The 22,227-nt window shown below is 38.8% G+C and overlaps 1 protein-coding gene across 6 annotated transcripts in view; it reads right to left on the bottom strand.

The window, feature by feature from the left end:
• The window catches only part of DAAM1 (dishevelled associated activator of morphogenesis 1), a 166,937-nt gene that overhangs the window by 33,839 nt on the left and 110,871 nt on the right, over nt 1-22,227 (bottom strand). For all 6 annotated transcript variants that reach the window (XM_072838762.1, XM_072838766.1, XM_072838764.1 and 3 more), the window contains exons 4-15: nt 21,612-21,683; nt 16,322-16,416; nt 13,718-14,051; nt 13,017-13,127; nt 12,794-12,897; nt 11,535-11,601; nt 11,192-11,309; nt 10,621-10,759; nt 10,276-10,334; nt 7,035-7,222; nt 6,201-6,500; nt 5,788-5,895 (exon numbers count right to left, since the gene is read on the bottom strand). In XM_072838762.1, coding sequence (XP_072694863.1) covers nt 5,788-5,895; nt 6,201-6,500; nt 7,035-7,222; nt 10,276-10,334; nt 10,621-10,759; nt 11,192-11,309; nt 11,535-11,601; nt 12,794-12,897; nt 13,017-13,127; nt 13,718-14,051; nt 16,322-16,416; nt 21,612-21,683 — 1,695 coding nt within the window. The remainder of the gene's footprint in view (nt 1-5,787; nt 5,896-6,200; nt 6,501-7,034; nt 7,223-10,275; nt 10,335-10,620; nt 10,760-11,191; nt 11,310-11,534; nt 11,602-12,793; nt 12,898-13,016; nt 13,128-13,717; nt 14,052-16,321; nt 16,417-21,611; nt 21,684-22,227) is intronic.

Raw genomic sequence — 22,227 nt, 5'->3', positions numbered from 1 at the left:
GATCATCCTATCCTACTTTTCTCTCTTAAAAAGTTGCTAGTTGAATTTAGATCCAGCTCTTATTATCCGGCCTTCAAAGAAGAAACTTCTATAAAGTTCTCTAGCAACTTATTCTCCATAAGTTCCCACTGTCAGAAAATTAAGACTTCTGACCTTTACTATAGTGGACTATGGAATTAGGCAACTACCATTTATTAGATGTGAGGCTTGGAGCTCAGTCTTACTATCTGCACAATGGAATCAACAACTGGATTATTATTATGACAATTAAACAAGATGATTCATGTAAAGCATTTTGTACAGTATCTGACACATATTTATGAGCTCAATACTTGAAAGCTATCATACAATATAATTATCTTTGAAGCTGATGATCGAGTCCATTTTTCCTCCTTTTGCTCTCTTCTCTTTTTCAGGGAGTTGAAGAAGAGCTGCTCAAGATCTCCCATTTGTTACCAGCAGCAGCAATGAGTCTAACAGTTAATAGCTAAGCAATGTATATTATCTTTCCAGAGGTGAGGATGAGGAATGCTATGGGAGAGTATGGTTGTTAGCCTTGTGATTTCCTTTAAGGGTCCTTTAACCAACACATTTTAAATAAAATCACAAAGCTTATTTAGATGGGGCATGTTAAAAACGATGATGCTCCCAGGCCTCTTTCAAATAAGTTATCATTCTTTTTGAAAATTTAAATTATTCACTAATTGGTTTGGGCCAAACACCACAGGATCAGCTATATTTGGCTCCACCTAACAGTATGTCTGATTTTTCCAGGGGATTTTCAGTATAGAGCTTTGGTAAGGGGATCCCTGGGTGGCTCAAGGGCTTAGCGCCTGCCTTTGGCCCACAACGTGATCCTGGAGTCCCGGGATCAAGTCCCACATCGGGCTCCCTGCATTGAGCCTGCTTCTCCTTCTGCCTATGTCTCTGCCTCTCTCTCTCTTTCTGTGCGTCTCTCATGAATAAATAAAATCTCTCTCTCTCTCAAAAAAAAAAAAAAAGAGCTTTGGTAAATAGAAAGTTGGGACTTGTATTTCTTAGGAGCCAATGATGATAGATTCTTAGAGATAAGGTTCTGCAATGACATGATGATTCAACATTTCACAGAAAATAATAATCCTTACCTGAACAGTTTTTAATCTTTTTGAGGTTGAGGTCCCTTTGTAAATCTGATAAAAGCTAGGGATCCCTCTCCAAAAAAATGCTTACTACTCATACAGATACATACTGTTTATACAAAATCCTGCTTTTAATTAACTCTTAGCAATAACAGAATCTCTATCTTATACTTTGGTTTAAGAAAAACCTTCATTCATAATTTTCTCTTCTTTCTTCATGTGCCATAGCTAACGGCCAAGATTATTGAAATAAATATCCTAATTCATAATTTTTCAATGTGAAATCTAGATCAACAAAATAATGAAAATGTAAAAAAGAATAAGAAGGAAAAATTATTTGACCATTTATAAAGAAAAAAAAATCAGAAGATAGCATTGAAGAGTTCCAAATGAGAGTCTAAGGATGTCTTGTTTATTACATATTAGCAGGAGAGGTCAGATTCTGGAGCCTGGGATAACAGTTATCCTTTGTTTCCTAAATCAGAGCAGAGAGGTTTTCAAATGTTATACTATATGCAGATAATAGGGACCTGTAAAGAAGGAGTGTCCTCAGACAAAGAACTGGGGGAAGGAATGGTGATACAACTGTTAATTTATTGGTACAGAGATATGACTCCCTCTAGGTAAAAGTAAAATTCATTTTCCTCTATCCAACTGCATGGGTAAGGAGAATGAATTTATAAAATCTCAACATGAAAATTTCCCACAAAACCAAAATGAATATTGTTTAGCTCTATCTGAAATACTACTACTACTATGCAATGCACATTATGCATTAAAACAAGTCTTTTGTGGTTGACCTGGAAATCACGCATAATATAGTTTCAACAAGAAAAAGACGTTCTGAGATTCAAGAAATTGACTTTCAAATGAACTTCTGGAGTGTAAGCAGGGGAATAACTGCACGCTATTAAATTCCATTTCATGTGGCACATAAGCTTACATAATCAGCCCTGGAAACCTTTGATATCTACACCAAAAAAAAAAAAAAAAAAAAAATTCTTGAATAGAAATGGCCTTATTCTTAAAACTAGTATAGAAAATCCTTACAAAGCCTGACCTTCATAATGAACAAGGCCATAACTCCTAAGAACAAAGTGAAACTGAGAATTTATGCCACGTGGTAACCTGTCTGTGCACCTGTTCAGACACTGAATATATACTAAGCCATATTTCTATTATTGATGAGATACGAATACCACCTCATAGAGCTGGTATGAGGATTAAATAAAAAAGTACAAGAGTGCCTTGAGAACTAAATTTTGGGGACACCTGGGTGGCTTAGGGGTTTAGTGCCTGCCTTCAGCCCAGGGCGTGATCCTGGAGTCCTGGAATCGAGTCCCACGTCTGGCTCCCTGCATGGAGCCTGCTTCTCCCTCTGCCTGTGTCTTCTCCCTCTGCCTGTGTCTCTGCCTCTCTCTCTCTCTCTCTCTATCTCTCTCTTTCTCTGTGTCTCTCATGAACAAATAAATAAAATCTTAAAAAGAGAAATTTTGGGGATGAGGATTGGGAGTGTGTATTTTGCACTCAGCACCAAAAATATAATGGTTACTTAATATTATAATTTTTTAGTCTATATCATGGTTATTTGCAGATTGTCCTCTTTGTTTTTATACTATAAATTGCATTGTAAGCCTGTGGAACAGCTTAATACATTTGCAACCTCTAAAGTATTTCATAATCAAGGTGGACATTATAAATACATTTTGATTTTAATGATGAAATATTTCTCCGATCAACTGGGCATATTTTGTGTATGTGTACGTATTTACATAAAATCTCTCCTAAATATCACTAATCAGTGTTCACCTAAATTTTACTAATCTCATACCTGAGATTTTGCTCAACGTCTGACTCAGTGTAGTGTTCTTGTTACAGGCAGGTAATGGTATTCATGCGTTCTTTTGCCTCTCTGAGAAACTAACTTGTTCAAACAACAGGCTTAAGTTCAGCCAGTTTGGCCAGGGTTTTATAACTGGAGGGAAGAAAGAGGAGATAACCATAGGAAAAAAAAAAAAGGTTCTCAGTATTCATTTGGGAGTGGAAAAGAGAGCAGTTCAAGTGTGGTGATAATTAGGTAGTGCATTGCCAAGACTGAAATGAAAATGCACGGTCTTAGACGTTGCCATTAGATATGAGACTAGGGAGCATTCAATGACAGGCACCCCATTTTCTCTACTTTGTCCTACATATTCCTACTAGAATGTCTGCATCTTTAGATTTTTTTGCCTCTCAACATTCAATAAACTCAATAAGATGGCTCATATTACCTTCATTTGGGAAATATATCTATGGTTTAAAAACCTCATCCCAAATTCTTGCACCAAGAGGGGAAACATACTTCAATTAAGCTGAGCCAAGTGCGTTGAAATTCTTTTCCAGGAAGTGCTATTGAAAATGTCACAAATGATTCTACTGACCAGTCTACTTAGCATTAAGTACAACTGAAACGTTCTGGTCTATCCTGCCTGGAATGACTACTGATTACTTAAACAGTGACTGGTTGCTAGGAGACAATTACCCAATTGCTAGGCTTTCCCTAACTGTGTCTCCTAGAGCTCTTGAGAACTGTCCACATACTTGTCCCAGAGCATTTTGGCAGCATCCTTCTGCACCTTCTGCTGAAGGCCAGTTAATTATGAGTCTTGTAAACTTGGGTCTTTTAACCACCTGCCTTCATAATAAATGTAGCCTACATGCTCAGACTTGAATAGCATCATTTGGAATAACTGCTGTTTTCTCTTTCTTCAATATACTTTTCTGAGTTCCCAAACCTTCACCTTAGGTAACCATAATGGACCAGTATTAGTGACCAAAATCAAAGTGGGAAATCAACTGATGTGTCATGAGGTCAGAAGATTATTTGCATCTACCAAGAAATTTGCTAACATATCCTATGACTTCATGTCAAGACCCAGAGAACACCTTCCTGGGTCAGCAGAGAGAGAAGATCCATCGCAGCCAAGCAGGAAGTGTTTGAACCCAGCATCTGCCATATGAGACACCTAAAATATACCCTTTGCTTGTCCTTTGAAAGATAAAGTGTCTTGCTTTCTCCTGGGTGTGTCTTATCTTTTTTTTTCTTTGTTTTCCTTTATTTTGTATGTACAACACTGGGTCATACTTATGAGATGGGGGAGGTTCCAGCTGAGGGTTCCTGTTTTAGTGTCATGCTACCACAGCAGACAACCACCTGCATTTTTGTACTTTACTAACATAGCGTAAAATGCACTTCAGAGAAGCTCTCCCTCACTCAGCGAAAATATTCTGGCTAAAAGACATACACTAAAAAAAAAAAAAGACATACACTACCTTTTCTTTTCAATTTCAGATACATCGAAGGCTTTGAAAGAAAAACCCATCAGTTTTGTTTCTCCCCAGCCTCAGCCCATGTTCTCCTTGGTGCTTGCTCATTCAGTTCTAAGACATTCTTTCTTGGGAACCAGACCCAGTCTAAGCAGACTAAGAAGTGCAGCTTGTCTGAGGATGCTCTCTGGGCATGAGGATTCAGGCAGGTGTTAAAGACCTCTCAGTGAAGCCCAAGAAAAGCACCTGTGCAGATGCTTGGCATCCACGCATTCCTACTAAGATGTGCTGTGTTCTCAGCAGCATCTCTTCAGTCATCCTGAAGGATCTTTTTGCTCACACTCCAGGACATAATGTTGCTCTTTCCCAGGTGTCTGATTGACTGAGATCCTACCTCACCTTTTCTTGTTTTTCTGATATCCTTTGTACCCAGCCACCTTGCTGTGACCCTCTTCTGGTCCACTGTTAGAAGGATCTACTAGGATGGCCTCTTAAAGGAGTAAGAGGTACCACTCAGATGTAACCAGGGCTTTCAGCATAATACTCACTACCTGGCCACATCAACATGGAGAGTCAGCAAGCATTGAGTATCACTAGAATTCTCACTAGTATCACAAACACTTTGTTCATATTTCAGAAGCTTCTCTGGCCCTATGTGTATTAGTTGCATCCCCAACTTACTCAGCCTTCCCAATCCCACTTCTGAGCCTACTGTGTTCATGACATACAGTAAAAACTCCTCTCTAAGGTTCCAGCTAGTTGACAAATTATAGTTATTTACAAATTTCTGTGCTTCTAAAGGTTCCATCTATTTCAAAAAGCAGTCTACTTCTGATAATAACCACTAGATTTATATAATATATATACAAGTATATATATGTGACATATATACATATACATACATATATGTGTGTGTGTGTGTATAGATAATCTAAAATGGCTTGAGAAACAAACCCTATGAGGAAACAACACAAGTTAAGTGCCTCTCTGACTAATATTTTCTTCTGGTGACCCCTCTGGACTAAGCATAAGTGATAATAATATACAGAACTCCTTTCACTAATGGCAATAAGGTCTCGTGATCATGGTATCTCCCCTGCCAGATAAGTATGGCAATAAGGTCTCAAACACACATCAGGGTATGTGGCTTAACACATTCACACACATAACTGACGGGCATCTAGACACACATGTAAACACACACACAACACGCTGTTTTGCAGGAATATACCAGGGTAGACACAGATAGCCTAGAACTAAGATGCCGATCACATCATGGTGTGGCAGATGGCCCAGGGACTGTGCACAGGACATGATTTTTAAAAAATTTTTTTTTAGCATCCTGGAGAGCACATATGGTTACCTGCTGTCTTTGGTAGGCAGAGAAAGTTCTTTCCAGGTCTTCAAGATCTAGAATTTTGAAGACCTTTGAGTCATCAATTTCGGTCCATACTGTTCCTTCCAGTTTATTCTGCAAATATCAAGTTAATAAGTGCTAGAGTTTATAGTTATACATAAAAAGAACAGACGTGGTTATTTTTTTCAGAAGTGCTGCTCTCCCCAATTTTTCATTCTACCAGATGCTCAAAGTGGGCTGGCTTCAAACAACATGTCATTTATTTCAGCTTTGTCAAGTAAATATCTGAGCTAGTGAGAACCCGAGTCCATACTAGAAAATGAAATCATTTAACAGCCAGGGCTGTTTCCCTTTTCAGTGACAACATAGTGAGCTGCTAATGCTATCCATTAGAGGGAAAATTAGAACAAATGGCTTACCTCAGGCAGCTTGGACCAGTTGAAGGATTTCAGGGCATTTGTGGGCTGAGGAATGTTTTTCTTCTTGAGTGCCAGACCCAGTGGAGCACCAGGAGGTGGCATGATCCCCCCTAATGGAGGAGGCCCCGGGGGAGGAGGAGGGCCACCTGGAGGAAGGGGAGGGGGCGGAGGAGGAAGCATTCCACCTGGCAGGGGTGGAGGTGGTGGGGGCGGAAGGAGGGACCCTGGTACAGAGGAAGGAAAGGGCCCCCCTGGGGCTCCAGGTGAGGGTCCACCTGGGACCGAAGCACAGACAGCTCTCTGAAAAGGTAAAAATAGGACAAGAGAAGGTCAGTGGAAGAAGTAAATTCACTGGATGATTCTGCGAATCTGCAACTCTGCCTAAAATGTATGCTGCAGAGAAATCGACATTTCTGAGAAGATGGGTATAAAGGGGCAGTAAATCAATGGACTTTAGGGCCTTCATGAACTACTGAGTCAGTCCTTTGTATTTGGAAGCTCAGTGCTTGTTTGTAAAGCATTTATTCACATATCTCTTACTTCTTGTAACATCGTGGTTTGGTTTTCACAAGATCAGTTTTCATTTCAAGAAATCAATGTAATTCCCTTTGCTCCGATTAGAGTATCTGTACTAAAAATGCACACTCCCACATCGCCTCTGCTGCCTAACCTACATGACAGCAAAGGGATCGAGTCTTATAACCACTGTGATAAATCACAAAGACTTATATCCCCAGGCAGAAGCTGTCTGCCTAAGGTGAGGGGCTCCAGGGTAAGTGAGGCCTCGGCAGCTGCCCAGAAATAGAAGACCCAGCCCGTGGCCCCGGCCCTCACCCTGCTGAGCTCGTGGAGCTGTGCTGTGAGATCTGCCACCTGCTGCTTGACTTGCTTATGCTCACTGGTCTCCTTTTCAAGTTTCTCTTTCATTTTATTTAAGGTCTGCATCATCTCTTCCTTCTCTTGGGTCTTGGCATCACATTCGCGCTCTTTCTTTTCCAATTTCTGTTGTAACTCATTGTGCTCTACACAAGAAAACAATGGGACATGAAAATAGGGGACTCTTCAAAGCTGAAGTGCTTTCTCTAAACAGAAAATTGGCTGAGGATGATTGTGAGGCTCTTTATTAGGTAAATATTATTTCTCTGTTCCATCAAAGGGAACGACTTGTGGGCTCAGGGGTGTTGGTGCTTTTGTGCTTGGAGGGGTCCTTAGATGAACAGCATTATTAGCTACATTTTGTAAAATACCGAAAAAGAGATCCTAAAGTCACAGTTCCAAAGATGCACACAGTGTGAGAAGAGAATGGTGCCTATTTGGTACTTAGCTCAGGATCCGGTCATAAAAATGCCCCTTTAACCACTCTAGGGAAAACAAATATTAAAAGGGCCTCTTTTCACAAATTAGAAATGAGAACTAGAGAAGCCATTGTTTATTAGCTAGGTTTCTGGCTCATGTCCAAGGAGCACAGGACTGAAAGGGAGGATCTTGCTCTGTGAGGAAATGCTGATGCCAGATCGCGTCTGTCCCAACATGGAGTCCTTTCTCCCCTTCTACTCTCAGAAGGCTACTTGGGACTTGAACTATCTCATGCTTCTGGCAAATAACTCTTAAAACTTGTGAAAGCAAATGTTATCATCTCAGCATTAAAAACCTTAAGGGCAGAGCATAAGAATCACTATAATCTGGGGAGAAAATATTAGCTCTCAGCTGTAATTTTACTGACTTCCCAATCCTGCTCTAATGGAACAAGGCATCCAATTTAGCCTAATGCTTATTTACACTGCCAATATGCCTACTGACTCCAGCCCTTACAGGAGTGAGAGAGGCTTTGGGAAAGAGGACTAATGAATTTTAGGCTGCAGATTTTTATTTCAAATACTTGGCCCCAATTCCTACTCTTTTTATATAGTAAACCCACTAGAGATATAATCCACTGGGGCAGAGCTACACAGATTTATTAGTCTCTATTTCTGAATCTGATAACACATTTAGATTCTTGTTTTCTCCGTCTCTTACTTTTTCTCTTCTGAGTCCCCCCAAATCAACTTACAGAAAAAAGTTCAAGCCATTAAAAGCCTTGAAGTTAAGATAACCATCAATCCACTTCTGCTTTGCAAATGTGTCCCCAACTTCTTCAGAGATTTGTCTAAAAAGTACCTTACTGCACCCCATTTTCCTTCTTTTATCTCCACTTCACTTCTCTTCCACAATTGTTAAGATTTGCCTCTTATGGTCATGAAGCTTTGACAAATCCAGCTGTGTCTCAGAACCACCTGAGAGATTTTAATATCTTGGGAGTCTGTTCTATGGGGGATGCAGGGGGCGGGGGGATGGGTTGGAGAACAGGGCTTAGGAATTTGTTTTCAGATGCTCCTTAGAAAATTCTGATGTAATACCAGGTCTGGGAAGCTGCTGTCAAAGGATTCTCTCCACAAAGGACATCTATTTATCTCCACCTTTCAGGGCCCAAAGAACTTCCTATCTCCTCATAGCCTTCACCCTCTAGTTCATCAACATGTGCCCTCTATAATAATACAGCCTTGCTACTTGAAGCTTTCAGAAAATAATTTCTTATAGATAATTAATTAATTATCTATAATACCCCCTCCTTTATACTCCCCCTGTGACCTCACTTTAAACAATCCTGTTTGGCCCTACTGACCTTGGCCATTGTCTCTTGTACCACCTCCGCCACCCGAATCCTACCATAGTCCCTATCATTTACTAGGCAACTGGTATGTGACAGGCACTGTGTTAGAGTCTTTATATTTGTTCTGTCATTTAATCTTTGCAACAACCCTGTGAGTTAGACGTGATCTTCATCTTAGGAGAAGTGTGGAGAAGAGAATGTGACTGCCTACGCACACACAAAGAGCCCAGCATAGTACCTAATGCATACAGGTATTTGACAAGCATCCACTGAACAAATGACTGAAGGACTCTGAAGCTTCTGTCCTGTGTACTCTACACCACTTGCACATCTTAATCCTCATGCTCTAAACTATACTCCTTAAGTATCACCCGATCATTTTCTCTTTGTTATCATCTCTTCACCCCAAACTTTATAGTCAGTGTTTCTCTTCTTTCTATAGCAGCTTCTGGAATCTATTAATAAAAATGTATGTGGCAACCTCACCAATGTGAGAACAATCTGAATTCACGTGAGGGACTTGTAAGTATACTTCATGTTTGGCAGTTTCCATTATCGGTGGCCTGGCTTTTCTGCTCAATGGAAAAGGACAAATATGACAAGGGAAAAGGAAATGCTCTGGCATCTCTTGGACCCTCTTTCAACACACTGACTATCAGGGTGAGTGCTATTGTGTTTCACTGGCTGTGGCTAAATAACTTGGACAAGGAAAAGGAAGTCAGTTAACCAGCAGAGAGAAAGAGCAGAGGCCAGGAATAGGACTGTTTTCACAAAAGGACCAACTTTAAGTTACTGGTATTTTGAAGGAAACATATCCACTCTCTGAGAGGCTGGCACAGTGATGGGCACAAATGACCCTCCTGTCATCTGATGCTGAGTCTTAATACCAAAGACATGTTCAAATACTCACCAAGAGCTGGTGTATGAATGCATCTATCTACAACAGTGAGTGATTTTCTAGATGATTTTTCTTTTTATAAGTGGTGCCAAATTAAGGTCACGTGGAGGATGGGGCTGCTGAATCAACTGGCCTGGGTTTTTCTTTTAAAATTCTGGTTATTCATGATGTTCTTTATTACATATCTTAAAATCTAGTGTGATTTAAAGAGCAGTTATGGGGTAGGGGCGAGGGCTGGAAGGAGTGGCAGTTAAGAAAATCTGAATTTATGAATACCAAAATGCAAATGCTATAAGGTCTTCCAAAAAATTTACATAATTATAATAAAAGGATAAAATATTTGGCAGTCAGTATGACAACTGAAATAGCTTCATTTAAGAGAAAAGAGGGCAAAAATGCCTTTATGACATAGAAAAAACTAATGCACTAAAGTCAGTAAGAAGTATCAGCACAAATTTCTAAAATATGCAGAGCAGAGTTGCCCAATAACCAGTAACATGTCCCCTTGTCAGGACCTCATTATTTACCTTTTCTCATCTTTTCTGCTTGTTCTTTCCACTGCTTAACTTCATTTTCATTAACCAACCTGTATAATAGTTAAAGGAGTATTCATTATAAAAAACATAAAAGGCCCATTGTCAAAATACATGCTCTCTAGGTACAAAAAATAGTCCAATGCGGAGAAAATCATCAGCATGCTTGAAAACCATTTAAACTCAGAGGTCACTGAGATATATTACATATGTATATGGAGGAACTCATATTTGGCCTCTAGAACATTTCAGTTCTCTCAGCTGCTACTTTAAAGTAGGATACAATAAATGTCTTACATGGTGACTATTACCTCACAGACAGCAAAATAAGAAACTTACATCCGTACAACATTCTTTATGTTAAAGTTTTCCAAAGGTGTGGTGTCGGGGTCCTGTCCTTTGTCATTCTGAATAACTATTTGCTGTACGATTCTATCTAGTAGTAGCCAATACTGAACGGTGTTGCCACTTCTCTTGTCTAAAAAAGAAAAGAATTATAGAAAAACACTTCAAGTTGTTTCTAAACTAGGTTGAGTATTTTTCAATAGCAGTCATCCACCAGAGCCACAGAACCAGAGATGTTTACAACATTTGCACTAGCACTTCTCATAGCCTCTGGAATTCTGACATGCAATGATCATTTATGTGACTGAGAGGCACTTTCTACCCCTTTCGAAATGTGTTGCAAGTCATATATTTATTTTTAAAATCAAAGTAGGTGATAATTCATTTCTTTTTTGGAATGTCACAATACCTCCTGAGCTGTGTGGAAACACTTTGGACTGTCATAAAACCAAGGTCTGGAATCCCTGGTGTGCACCCAACCTAATCAGCACTATTCAGAAGACACAGCCCTTTGGATGATGTCCAAACATTCAAAAGCACACATGTAAGTCACAAACACACTCACAAGGCATTTGGAGGCAGTGGTGCAGGATGGACATGAAGTGAGGGTAAGCTTCACTATGGGTCAGCCTCTTCCTGGTCAGCTCAAACATCTGAGTCGCACTTTTTGTGTCTATGTGAACCTATTCCATATGAAAAAGAAATCTAAGTCAAACACCCAATATCCTCAATACCTGCAATGCAAGCAAATCCAAGGCAAACAGAGCTAATCCTGCCACTTAGGTAGCAAAACAGAACTTTGATTTTGCTCTTTGGTTATACCCAGTCCATGTCAACTTAACACATGTTACACCAGGGAAATTCCATGAGTTGATGAGTTAAATCACAGTAATTGTGAGCATACATACCAGTTCAAATCTTTTGGCAAATTCTAGCTCATCTTCATTTCGGAGCATTTCAAAAAAATCTAAATGCCTGAAATCCAATAAAAGAGAAGCTATTAAAAGTAGGACATACTCTAAACACAAGCACGTAGGAATCAGGACGTTAATACTAAGGCTTTTCCTAAATATTCAGAGATTTCTCTAAAAGAAATAAGACAAAATTTGAATGCCTTTGCTTAACTATGTTCTAAGGAAAAAGACATACTCTGACTGAAATAACAATAAGAGACAAACTTAAAAGCCTAGGATTCCTAGTACATAGTAGACAATTAATAAAGGTCTATCAAACTCAAAACCATCAAGTCCAGATTCTGCTCACAGACTCCATTTATGGAAAAACCTACCCATATATCTACACTTGCCTGACTGATTAATTAAGACCACAAAATAAATATTCACGCCATTAACCTATTCATTTTAAATATTTATTGAGCCCCTTCTATGTATTTTAGACACTAGGGATGATAAGTTCTATTAAGACAAATACATCAGGGTAAAGGCAAAAGAGAATGAGGGGAGGTGAGGTGAGTTGTGTATACACACTGGCTGGAAAAGGTCTGACAGGTATAAGGGAATAAGAAATTTGGACATCTGTAGGAAGATCTTTGAGTGCTGAGAAAAATGGCAAATGCAAAGGCCCTGGGGCAAGAGTATTTTAACATGTTCATACAATACTAAGGAGAAGAGCATGTCCGAGTATATGAATGAGGGAGAATGGTAGAAGGAAAGATCTGAGAGCTAGTGAGATATCTTAGAAGTAGTAAAATGATTGCAAACAAGTGCAAATGAATGAGAGTGAAAATTCACATTCATAGAATGCCTATCAAAGGTGCCAAGTGATTCTGTGTTTTATAGTCAATCTTTCTAACCACTCATAAAAGATAGTTGTCATCATTATTATTATCACTACATCACTATTTCTCAAAAAAAAAAAAAAAAAAAAAACCCAAAAAACAAAACAGTTAAGATTCAGAAAAATTGAGTAACTCGACCAGAATTCATAGCAGGTTAAGATGTAGGACAAGGATGTGGATTCAGTATGATGCCAGAACCCACATTAAGTTCTGTACAATGTGCTGCTTCTTTCACTGAGAAAGTCTTACATAAAAGCACCATTAGTTGAACTAGTATTCAGGGGCCAGTGTCTTATGTTACAGAAAGTTCAGAGGCACACACACATGGAAAAAGCATGAACTACCTCAGATGATAACAGTTTGACTTACCTATCTAATGTTGAATTTTCATGTTCCCTTAGTTTATCTATTACAGGTTGAATTCCTAACATCAGAAATTCATAGCGAAGATGAAGTCTAAAGTCCAAACTTTCCTGAAAGTGAGAGGGTAATAAAATACATATTTGTGCTTTTTGGACTACACCGAAATCTTTTTTAAAAAGATTATTCTTTAATACTACATGTTTTCAACAGCGGTACAGAAGGTCCTTACCACTCCCGCGCCTTGGCTTAGCACTGCATTGATGAAGGACATGATGGCAGTCTTGAGACTCACTTCATCTCGATACCGCCCTGTGCTTTTATCCAAGTCATTAATTAATGTCTACCAAGGATACAAATATAAAAACAAAGGATTGAATCATTACCAATCTTAAAGTCATTTTATTAATTTTTATAACTCAGAAGTAAATTTTTAAAATTTTGTGTTTAGTCAGGATTGCATGGATCCAAAGAAAGCCATCTTTTATTTTTCTTAAAATTAGTTCAAAAAACTCTACTTTCAAAATTCCTACCATTACATATGTTCATTTATACATGTATACAAATAACAAAAGACTGTGCTTTGTTGACTTGGCTTACTTTTTATATCGGAGTATAAATATGGTCACATAATCTCACTGTTTATATTGATAGTAAATTAAGAATGGTAACCTGTAAAATTTTCAGGGAATGCTACATTTAGTGGATTTGAAAGATATGTGCTATGTAACGTTTAGGAAGCAGAAACACATTTTCAAAATTCAGTAAATCTAAAATCCCAGATTGATCAACTATTGAAAACATATTCTAAAACCCAAGAAGAAGAAACTTTAGAAGTAATCACCACAGAGAGAAACCTTAAGTTATGTTCCCCCTTCAGGAAAACACCTGTTGGAAGGGGTGAATGACAAAGTGGCAAGGGAGCATGCCCACCTGAAAGCGGGTTCTTTCGCTAGCATACTTCTGGTAGTGCAGCATGGCCTGCAGAACCTTCTTGTGGCCCCCGGGAACCAGGCACACGGCGCCCAAGATTTCCAGCACGGCCACCTTTGTTTTAATGTTCTCTGTGCTCAGACTCTGAGCAATCACATTAATACTCTCAGAGTGAGCCAGGACATGAGCCCGACCTTGAGAGTTGTTCATTAGTGCCTTTATACATCCAATGAGAGAGGTATGTATTCGAGACTCTGAGGTCTCGTAGTCCATGGTCTTTAGAAAGTTGAGAATACATGACAGGCCATCCAAGTCGATGAATCTGGTTACAAACCTGGCAGGAGAAGAACATTAAAATGTATCAGACTTAGGTCCCTTTGGAATTTTCTAATAGCCCTTGGAAAAGTTTTGCAATGGCAGGAGAAAGGAAGAGGTATGTAGTTCTTGTAGTACCAAAGAGCTACATTGATGAAGTCTTCTTAATTCCTGACCTCTTCCTCAGCACAAACCCAATGGTCAGGTCTACCAGAAATGTGAAATAATCTCTATTTGAAATAAACAGATCTCAACTGATACAAAGAACCAATGAACAATTATACAGCCACAGTAAATCAGGAACCAGAACACACTCAGAATATGTGTCTTAAGTTAAAGTCATCTGCTGATTCAGGGGCACCTGGGTAGCTCAGTCACTTAAGCATCTGCCTTCAGTTCAGGTCATCATCTCTGGGTCCTGGTATCCAACTCTATGTCAGGCTCTCTGCTCAGTGGGGAGTCTGCTTCTCCTTCTCCCTCTGCCTCTCCCAACGACTTCCCTCCTGCTCATGCTCTCTCTCAAAAAATAAAATCTTTAAATTAAAAAAAAAAAAAAAGGTTATCTGCTGATCCTGTGTCATTTTAACACCAGCCTCTAATCACCTTTACATTAACTGTTGACCCATATCAATGCAAGTCAAAGAGCATCCTTAAGCTCCAGGATATTTGTCTGTCAAACAAATGATAATCTATATTGCTAACATTTTGTAGCAAAACTCTTCTTTTGTATGATATGCTACTGGAATCCCTATATATAAAACAAATAAAGGGTGCCTGGCTGGATTAGTCCATAGAGAACATGACTCTTGATTTTAAGCCTCATGATGGGCCTGAAGTGTACTTAAAAAACTAAATAATAAACTGCTAAAACAAAACAAAAGCAAGCCTTTGTTACTGCACGTTAATTGATATCTAGGACACTTTATTTACTGTGAAGCTGACCAATGAGAATAATTCACAATGCACAAATATACGTGAAGCTCTGAAAATTTCAGAAGTAACAGAACTTGTTTATATGACTATTCCAGAAATTTCCAAACCTACTTAGTCTTAGATACCTATCAACATCTGAGAATGCAAAACAACACAAATAGGGAAATACTGATGTAGTTAGGATTGGCTACAAAACCTGTCATACAACTGCATAGAAATTTTGATAAATCAATAGATTTTTCTTAGTTAGCATCTTATAGTCAAATAAAGAAAAGGAAATCTTTATTTTCCAGCCATTTCATGTAGTCACAGGACCCAGATATAGCCCCACTGGTGGAAACAGTTGGCTTCATTCATAGCTCCTATGTTAATGAAATATACGTATAAGCACCCCAACATCCCACCAAACCTTGAAGACTAATCAATGGGAAATGAAGGTGTAGGAGACACATGGTGGAGGCTGACTGCCCCCCCCCCTTTTTTAGGAACAGTTTTATTGAGATATAATTCACATGCCATGAAATTCATACTTTCAAATGTACATTTCAGTGATATCCACAGAGCTGGGCAACCACGGACAGCATCTGATTTCAGAACACTCTAAAACATCCCAAAAGACTATTTCCCTCCTCTCCCCAACCATAAGCAACCACTAATCTTTCTGTCTGTACAGAGTGGCCTTCTCTGGATATTTCATATAAATGGAATCATGCCATATGTTGTCTTTCTTTAAACATTAAAATCTGGCTTCTTTCACTTTGCATAAGTATTTTTCAGGCTCTTCCATGTTGCAGCATTTATCAACAGTCTATTCCTTTTTAGGGCTGAATAATAATTCATTGTATGGATATATCACATTCTGTTGATCCCTTCATCAGCTGACAGAATTTGGGTTGTTTCTACTTTTCAGCCATTATGGACACTGTTAACATGAACATTCCTGTTACCTTGGCTATATACCAATGAGTAGAATTGTCAGGTGATATGCCAACATTATGTTCAACATTCTAAGGAAACTGTCCAACTGTTTCCTGAAGTGGCTGCACCACTTTACATTATTTCCAGCAATGTATGAGGGTTGCAATTTCTCTACATCAGCACCAAAACTTTCTAGTCTGTTTTTTTTTAATTTTAGCCATCTTAACAGCTGTGTGCATATCTTTTAATTGAAGAAAATCAATTTATTGAATGTTCAATGATTAAAAGTATTCCATCCATGGTTCAGTTGAATGCTTTTAATCTAAGAATTCCTATTGCAGAAAAAAAGAAGAAAGTAGGGTAAGAGAGAAGGGAGAAAGAAAGGACAGAAGAAGAAGGAAAAAAAGACAAGTAGTATGTTACCCAAGAAAGAATTACCTCATTGGTTTTGTCCTTAGTGCTGTCTTCAAACTCTCTATAGTTTTACTTCTCTCTTCTTCCTCTTCCTTCTCTAAAGCCAGGAGAGATTTTCTCTACGCAAAGAAAACTGAAGTTACCTCTTCAAATTCTATGATTCAATTAGGGTATAAGCAAGACAAGTCCACAGATTACATGCTATTATTACTTTTAATATATATAAAAAAAACAATAAATCTATGACTAGGATTACTATAAAACCAAAATACAGAGCAAAAGTACTAAGAATTCCAGATTTGTAATCTCTACTAAAAGTTCTTTCAAATTTTAGATAAAGTTTTAAGAAATGTTTAGAAATTTTCAGTAGAGATTAACTTGTCCAACTATAGTTCTGGTGAAAATATTACTATCTATATTTGATAGAAAGAGGATTGGCTCTGCAGTTAAATACAGTATTCTGGCAACTAAAGCTAATAACATTAACAACACTATCAAATCCAGGCGGTTTGTGTCATCCTCAAGCCGAAAAGTAGAATCTTTTACACTTTTTGTTCCATCAATTACTTAAGAGGAACAATCAAATCGGACATGATACGAAGAAGGACAATTCCTTCAGAGTAAACACTTTTAGAAATGATTCAACATCATTTGGAAATTAGGCTACAGAGTGTGTGTGAGGGAGGGAGTGGGGTGCTTACACCCTCCCCACCCAGGGATCTGTTGAGCAGCACTTCCCAAACTTTAATATGGACACGAATAAGCTGGGGATCTTGTTAAAATAAGAGTTCTGATTTGGTAGGTCCTGAGTAAAGCCCAAGATGCTGCATTTCTAGTTTCCATGCAGCCCTGATGCTGCAGGTCTATAGAACTCAATTTGAAGAACAAGGCTCTAAGGAAGTAGATCTCAGTTGACAGTACAGTCCTGGATGCTAGTAAAGTTTATATTTGTGAAAAGATCTTTCCCATTCCTTTGAGCCCAAGATCACCTAGTTGGATTAAAAGGATCCTTAAGTCTTAATGGCCTCAGGTGCCTCCACCCATGGAACCACTGGTCTCTTGCCTTCATCTTATTCTGAATGTGTGCTTTTCTAATTTCAGCCTTCTTACCTGTTAACAATTCTGATAAAAATGCATGGCTGGGAAACAGACTAGGGCATTGAAGGGGAAAAAAAAAGTTTGGCTCTTATCTATGTGTCTCAATGATCCAATCTCTCACTTCCTTTCAGGGCCACAAGTCATCAAAGGGTGATTTTATCTAATTTTTTCAAGTTAATAGTACCAGTATTAACTAAATGTTAACTAAAACCTAAATTTGACTTCACAATTAGGAGGGTTAAAGCTCCAAAGAAATATATCAGTATCATTTAAGGCAACAGAAATAAAAATCAGTGAAGTCTCGTTTTTCAAATGTGTTACTGTTTCTGCTGACATTGTCCTCTTGCTGGTGATGAGCCTGGACAGCTGTGAGGAGAGGACGGTAGGGGAAGAAGCTGTGCAGAAATAGCCAATAAATTTCTTCATGGCTCTGTGAGACCTATTGCCTGGAAAATTCAGCACGAATTCAGCCAAGTATGTTTAATCTCCTATGGCACAGCTGAACTTGTTTAGACTCTGAAGCAATCACTTTGAATCTGCAGCTCAGAATCAAGATGATTACAAACATCATTGCCTATTTCTAAGCTTAATCACACAAAACTATACCCAAATTAAAGACACACATTTCTTATTATGGCTCACTAATACTGAAGATATAGATATTTATTCTTTTAACACTGTTGGAGGGGGGGTGTAGTGCGGTGCCGTGGAACATCTGAATAAAGACAGACTATATTATGTCTCTCCCTAGTAGAACTGGGAGATTTATGAAAAGTCAAGAAAATTAAATTAGTATTTCCTTTCCCAGTGTGAGGACCATTACCTTCCTTTCAAAATAGAGGCAACACACTCTTTTCTGTATGTGATACACTTCAATTTGAATCTAAGATTATGTTCCTTAAACTTAGAAAAATGAGGATAGGCAGACGAACATGATAATTCTAATGTGACTTTTCAAAATAAGTTATATGGAGTCTGAAGCTGTCAAGCTTCACATTTAGGAAGAACACCTAATTTGTAGCTTTCCATAGAAAAAGGAGACATGCCTACCTTTCTAAAGATAGATGCTAGGCCAAATATGTAGTGTGTACCTTGGCATATACAGGACAGGTTTGTTGTGGCCTCCGTGGGGTCTCTAGGCACTTACTAAATCCCTGTTCACCTGAGAAGCGGACAAAGGATAAAGTGCCTCTTGGTAGAGGATCTTCTGATAAAACCTACTAAGGTGTATGTACACTGGAACATGCAGGTCCAAGAGAGATACACAAACTACACATAGAAATCATTCCTTTCTGGGAGTCTGGAGCTAAGCTTCTGTTTGAAACATTCCCTGGTGTGAAATCAGTAAGCCAGGCTGCTAAACACACTGCACTTTACCTCACATCTGTCTTCCCCGAGAGTGCACGCAGAAGCCACATACAAAGGAAGCCCGGGTCCTTCTTGAACCTGTTGGGCTGTACTTTTATTATACTGTTTTTCACTCTTTAAAAGCCAACAGATCACTCAGGGGTACTTTAAAGAACAAAGCATTCTTGTTAAGAAGCTGACGTAAAGGAACTGAACTTGTTCGGTGTTTCATAGACCAGTAAGTGCTGCAGTTCTCGACCCGGACTGTTCATCAGACCCTGGACACATTAAAGAAAACAGATGCCTGCCCCACCTCAGACAAGTTGGGGGGGGTGGGATTACCCAGCCTCTTTTACTCACCAAAGGGTTTTAAAAACTGAGTGAGAGGCAAATTAGAAAGGAATCTTTGAGCTCGGACTGATAGGTTTAAATTCCAGTTCTACTGTTCCTAATTAGATGACCTTGGGCAAGGTAACCTTCTTCCAAGTCCCAGACTCCTTATCTATAAATAGCAGTTATAGCACAGGGGGCGTGTAAGGATTTAAAACAACATGTAAAGTGCCTGTTAGACTGCCTGTCACATGGTGCACACTCAAAAGCAGTAGTAGCTAGTGATGCTGAAGACAATAGATGATAACAATGTGGATAAATCCCCTTCAACAAATCCCTAAGCTAAAGAGCTCAAGTTGAGCTGCTGAGCCATGAAAGGATTTGGAGACACTGTAGAAGTCTTTCCAGTCCCCAGGGACAATGTCTCAGGATCTCTGCTGTGTGTCATTGGGAATTCTCCAATACAGTTAGCAGAGAGATCAGCCTGACTCTAGGAGGAGGAGGTGGCAGCAACACATTTGGTGAGAAAAGCAGAAAATTCAGCATAGGGTTTTTGGTCTCATCAGATTTCCTTGTTCTTTACATACTGCAGGAGTTCTGAGGTCTCATTAACTCAGGATTTGTTACTGCTTTTTACCTTTAACCCTAGAAAGAGGCCAGCTCTGTCCTTAAAGGAACATTACAAAGCTTTGTTAGGTGTTAAACACATAAAAAATAGCAAAGTGACTGACAATTTAATTGCCTTGAGATACTCTTGGAAAGGATTTCGGACTTGGAAGCAAATATAATTAAAATGTAGATGACTCATGACTGCAGCACAGGGTTGTCCAAGGAGCTGGCCGAAGGAGAAAGGAGGCTCTTAAAGAAATGCCTCCTACTGGCACATCATAGACCTTCTACTGCAGGAAATGGTCAGGTTGACTCTATACAAGGCATGGATTAAGTCACTAAATGACAAATTAACCTAATTGCCCCCCTCAAATTTGAAGAAAAGAAAATGCCAGAGTATTTAGTACTTCTCCCTTTATAGAAGTGAATTCATTAACGAAGAAGCAACTTCCCTTGTTACATCAAACAATGCTGGCTTAATTAGAAAGAAAGCCAGCCTGCCCCACAGCTCTTTTATCCCCCTAACAGCCAGGAACAAGAATTTAGAAACTAACCTTCACAAGCAGGAAATGTAAATGGCTCTAAATTATTATTGCTTGAGCTATGCATAGAAGATCCCTGATGGTCATCACAAGCCCCACACTTTGCTAACATATTCATACAAATGCTGAGATCACCCTTTTCTCATCTTTGCCATTGTGTAGGATGCCTTGTACTAGGAGGCTTTGGATACTCTTTTCTGCTGTCCTTTTAGACTAGAAATCCTCAGGGCAAAAGCTTATGCAGTTTCTTCTATAATTTATACAGCCCCATTCACATTTACTAGGCTGTTTATTATTCATTGTGCAACCGCAGAAGAAGCATCTTCAAATAAAAGGCTAGAAAAGAGGAAGTTACTAAAAGTCAAGGTCTCTGAAAGTTTAGTAAAAGTGTGGTTCACATATTCTAATCAGTTAACTTTGTAGCAGCAGCAGCAGCAAAATATTAGACATTTTTAAAAACGTTTGCCTTATGTGTTAAGCAGCTAATTTGAAAAGACTCTTGGAAGGGAAGAAAAGGAAGAGGTAGAAAGAGGTAGAGAAAAGTATTTATTATGGAAGCTATCATCTTGCTTGGATATGATAAACTCAAAGTTGAATCTAAAAGAGTGATCTTAAAATCATGAGTGTACCCACAGAGGCAGACTGTTCACCATAGGCAGTTGTCAATTTTTATTGACATGAACAGGATTTGAGTTACGAAGGCTCAAAGGTTGAGGACTTGTTTTCTGCTGTATATTTTAGCTGGGATCAATAGGTGCCCTTCAAGGTGCTCAAAATGCTGACATTACACAGACATATATGTGATCAGAATGCATATTTTAGACACTGAGATGCATTTTAGGCAATTACTTAACCAAAGGTTTCCCAAGGACGTCTCAGAGTAATTATGCCCTTTATTCACCACTTACTCCATAAACTCCTTTTGTTATTTATAGGAGTAAAAGAGTACCTGGCTGCCCTATAAAATCAGGAACTAAGTCAGTCCTAGGTGAAAAAGAGCTGGAGGAGAACAGTGAAGGAATAGTTTCATTGTATTATTTTAAAATGGTATTAACTTGTAGAATAGTACTGCCATAACAATGCTCCAAATGACTGGTAAGAGCAATTGCAAGTTAAGTTGAACATAAGCCAGATTTAAGATTACATTTCCTTTTACAACATTAAACTCACTTATATTTTAGTGTGTGCTGATTTTATGTAAAACATACTGGAAAAAATCATTTTGCCAAGTACCACTCCTACCCTCCTTCCCTCCCTCCCCGCCCCCCAACACTGAGTGTTTGGAAGATAATGACATTTGATAGTTCTTACTCAAGTGAATTTATTGTGCAATTGTGTGCGAAATTTGCATTTTAAACTGTATGCCACTGAACAGAAAGTATACCTACCGCAGCCATGGAATTGAGCTGATCGATGTAGAATTCGGGCCAACTTGTTGCTCCCTTGTTTTCCTCTTGGTCCTAAATAAAAAGCAAAAAAAGTAATATACATCAGATATATACACACAATGACCACAAGCACATCTGACTTTCAGAGCATCTAGATGATGGCCTATATAAGCGTTTAGGAGACAAGGAGATAGAAGATATTTGTCTTCATATGTTGGTTTTAATCATCAGACTGTCCTTTGGCCTAGGGACAAGACAGTACTACAGAGTTAGGTATGATAAAGGGGACATTTTCTGAACCATGGATCAAAGGGAATTTATTATTTTATCACTTTAATTTATATTTTTCAAAAATTGAAGAACAATGGACATAAAATATTGTATTAGTTTCAGATGTACAACATGGTGATGAGACATTCATATGATATAAAATGGCAACCACAATAAATCTAGTTACACCGTTCACCATAAAAGTTGTCACAGTAGGGGCACCTAGGTAGCTCAGGTGGTTAAGTGTCTGACTCTTGATTTTAGCTCAGGTCATGAGATCAAGCCCCTGGGTGTGGAGCCTAAGATTCTCTCCTTCTCCCTTTCCCTCCACCCCCACCTAGCTTAC

This window comes from Canis lupus, chromosome 9 (genome assembly GCF_048164855.1).
Source record: "Canis lupus baileyi chromosome 9, mCanLup2.hap1, whole genome shotgun sequence".
In the NCBI taxonomy this organism is placed as follows: Eukaryota; Metazoa; Chordata; class Mammalia; order Carnivora; family Canidae; genus Canis; species Canis lupus.
Note: the sequence above shows the minus strand (reverse complement) of the source record. Positions and strands in the feature narration are given on the sequence as shown.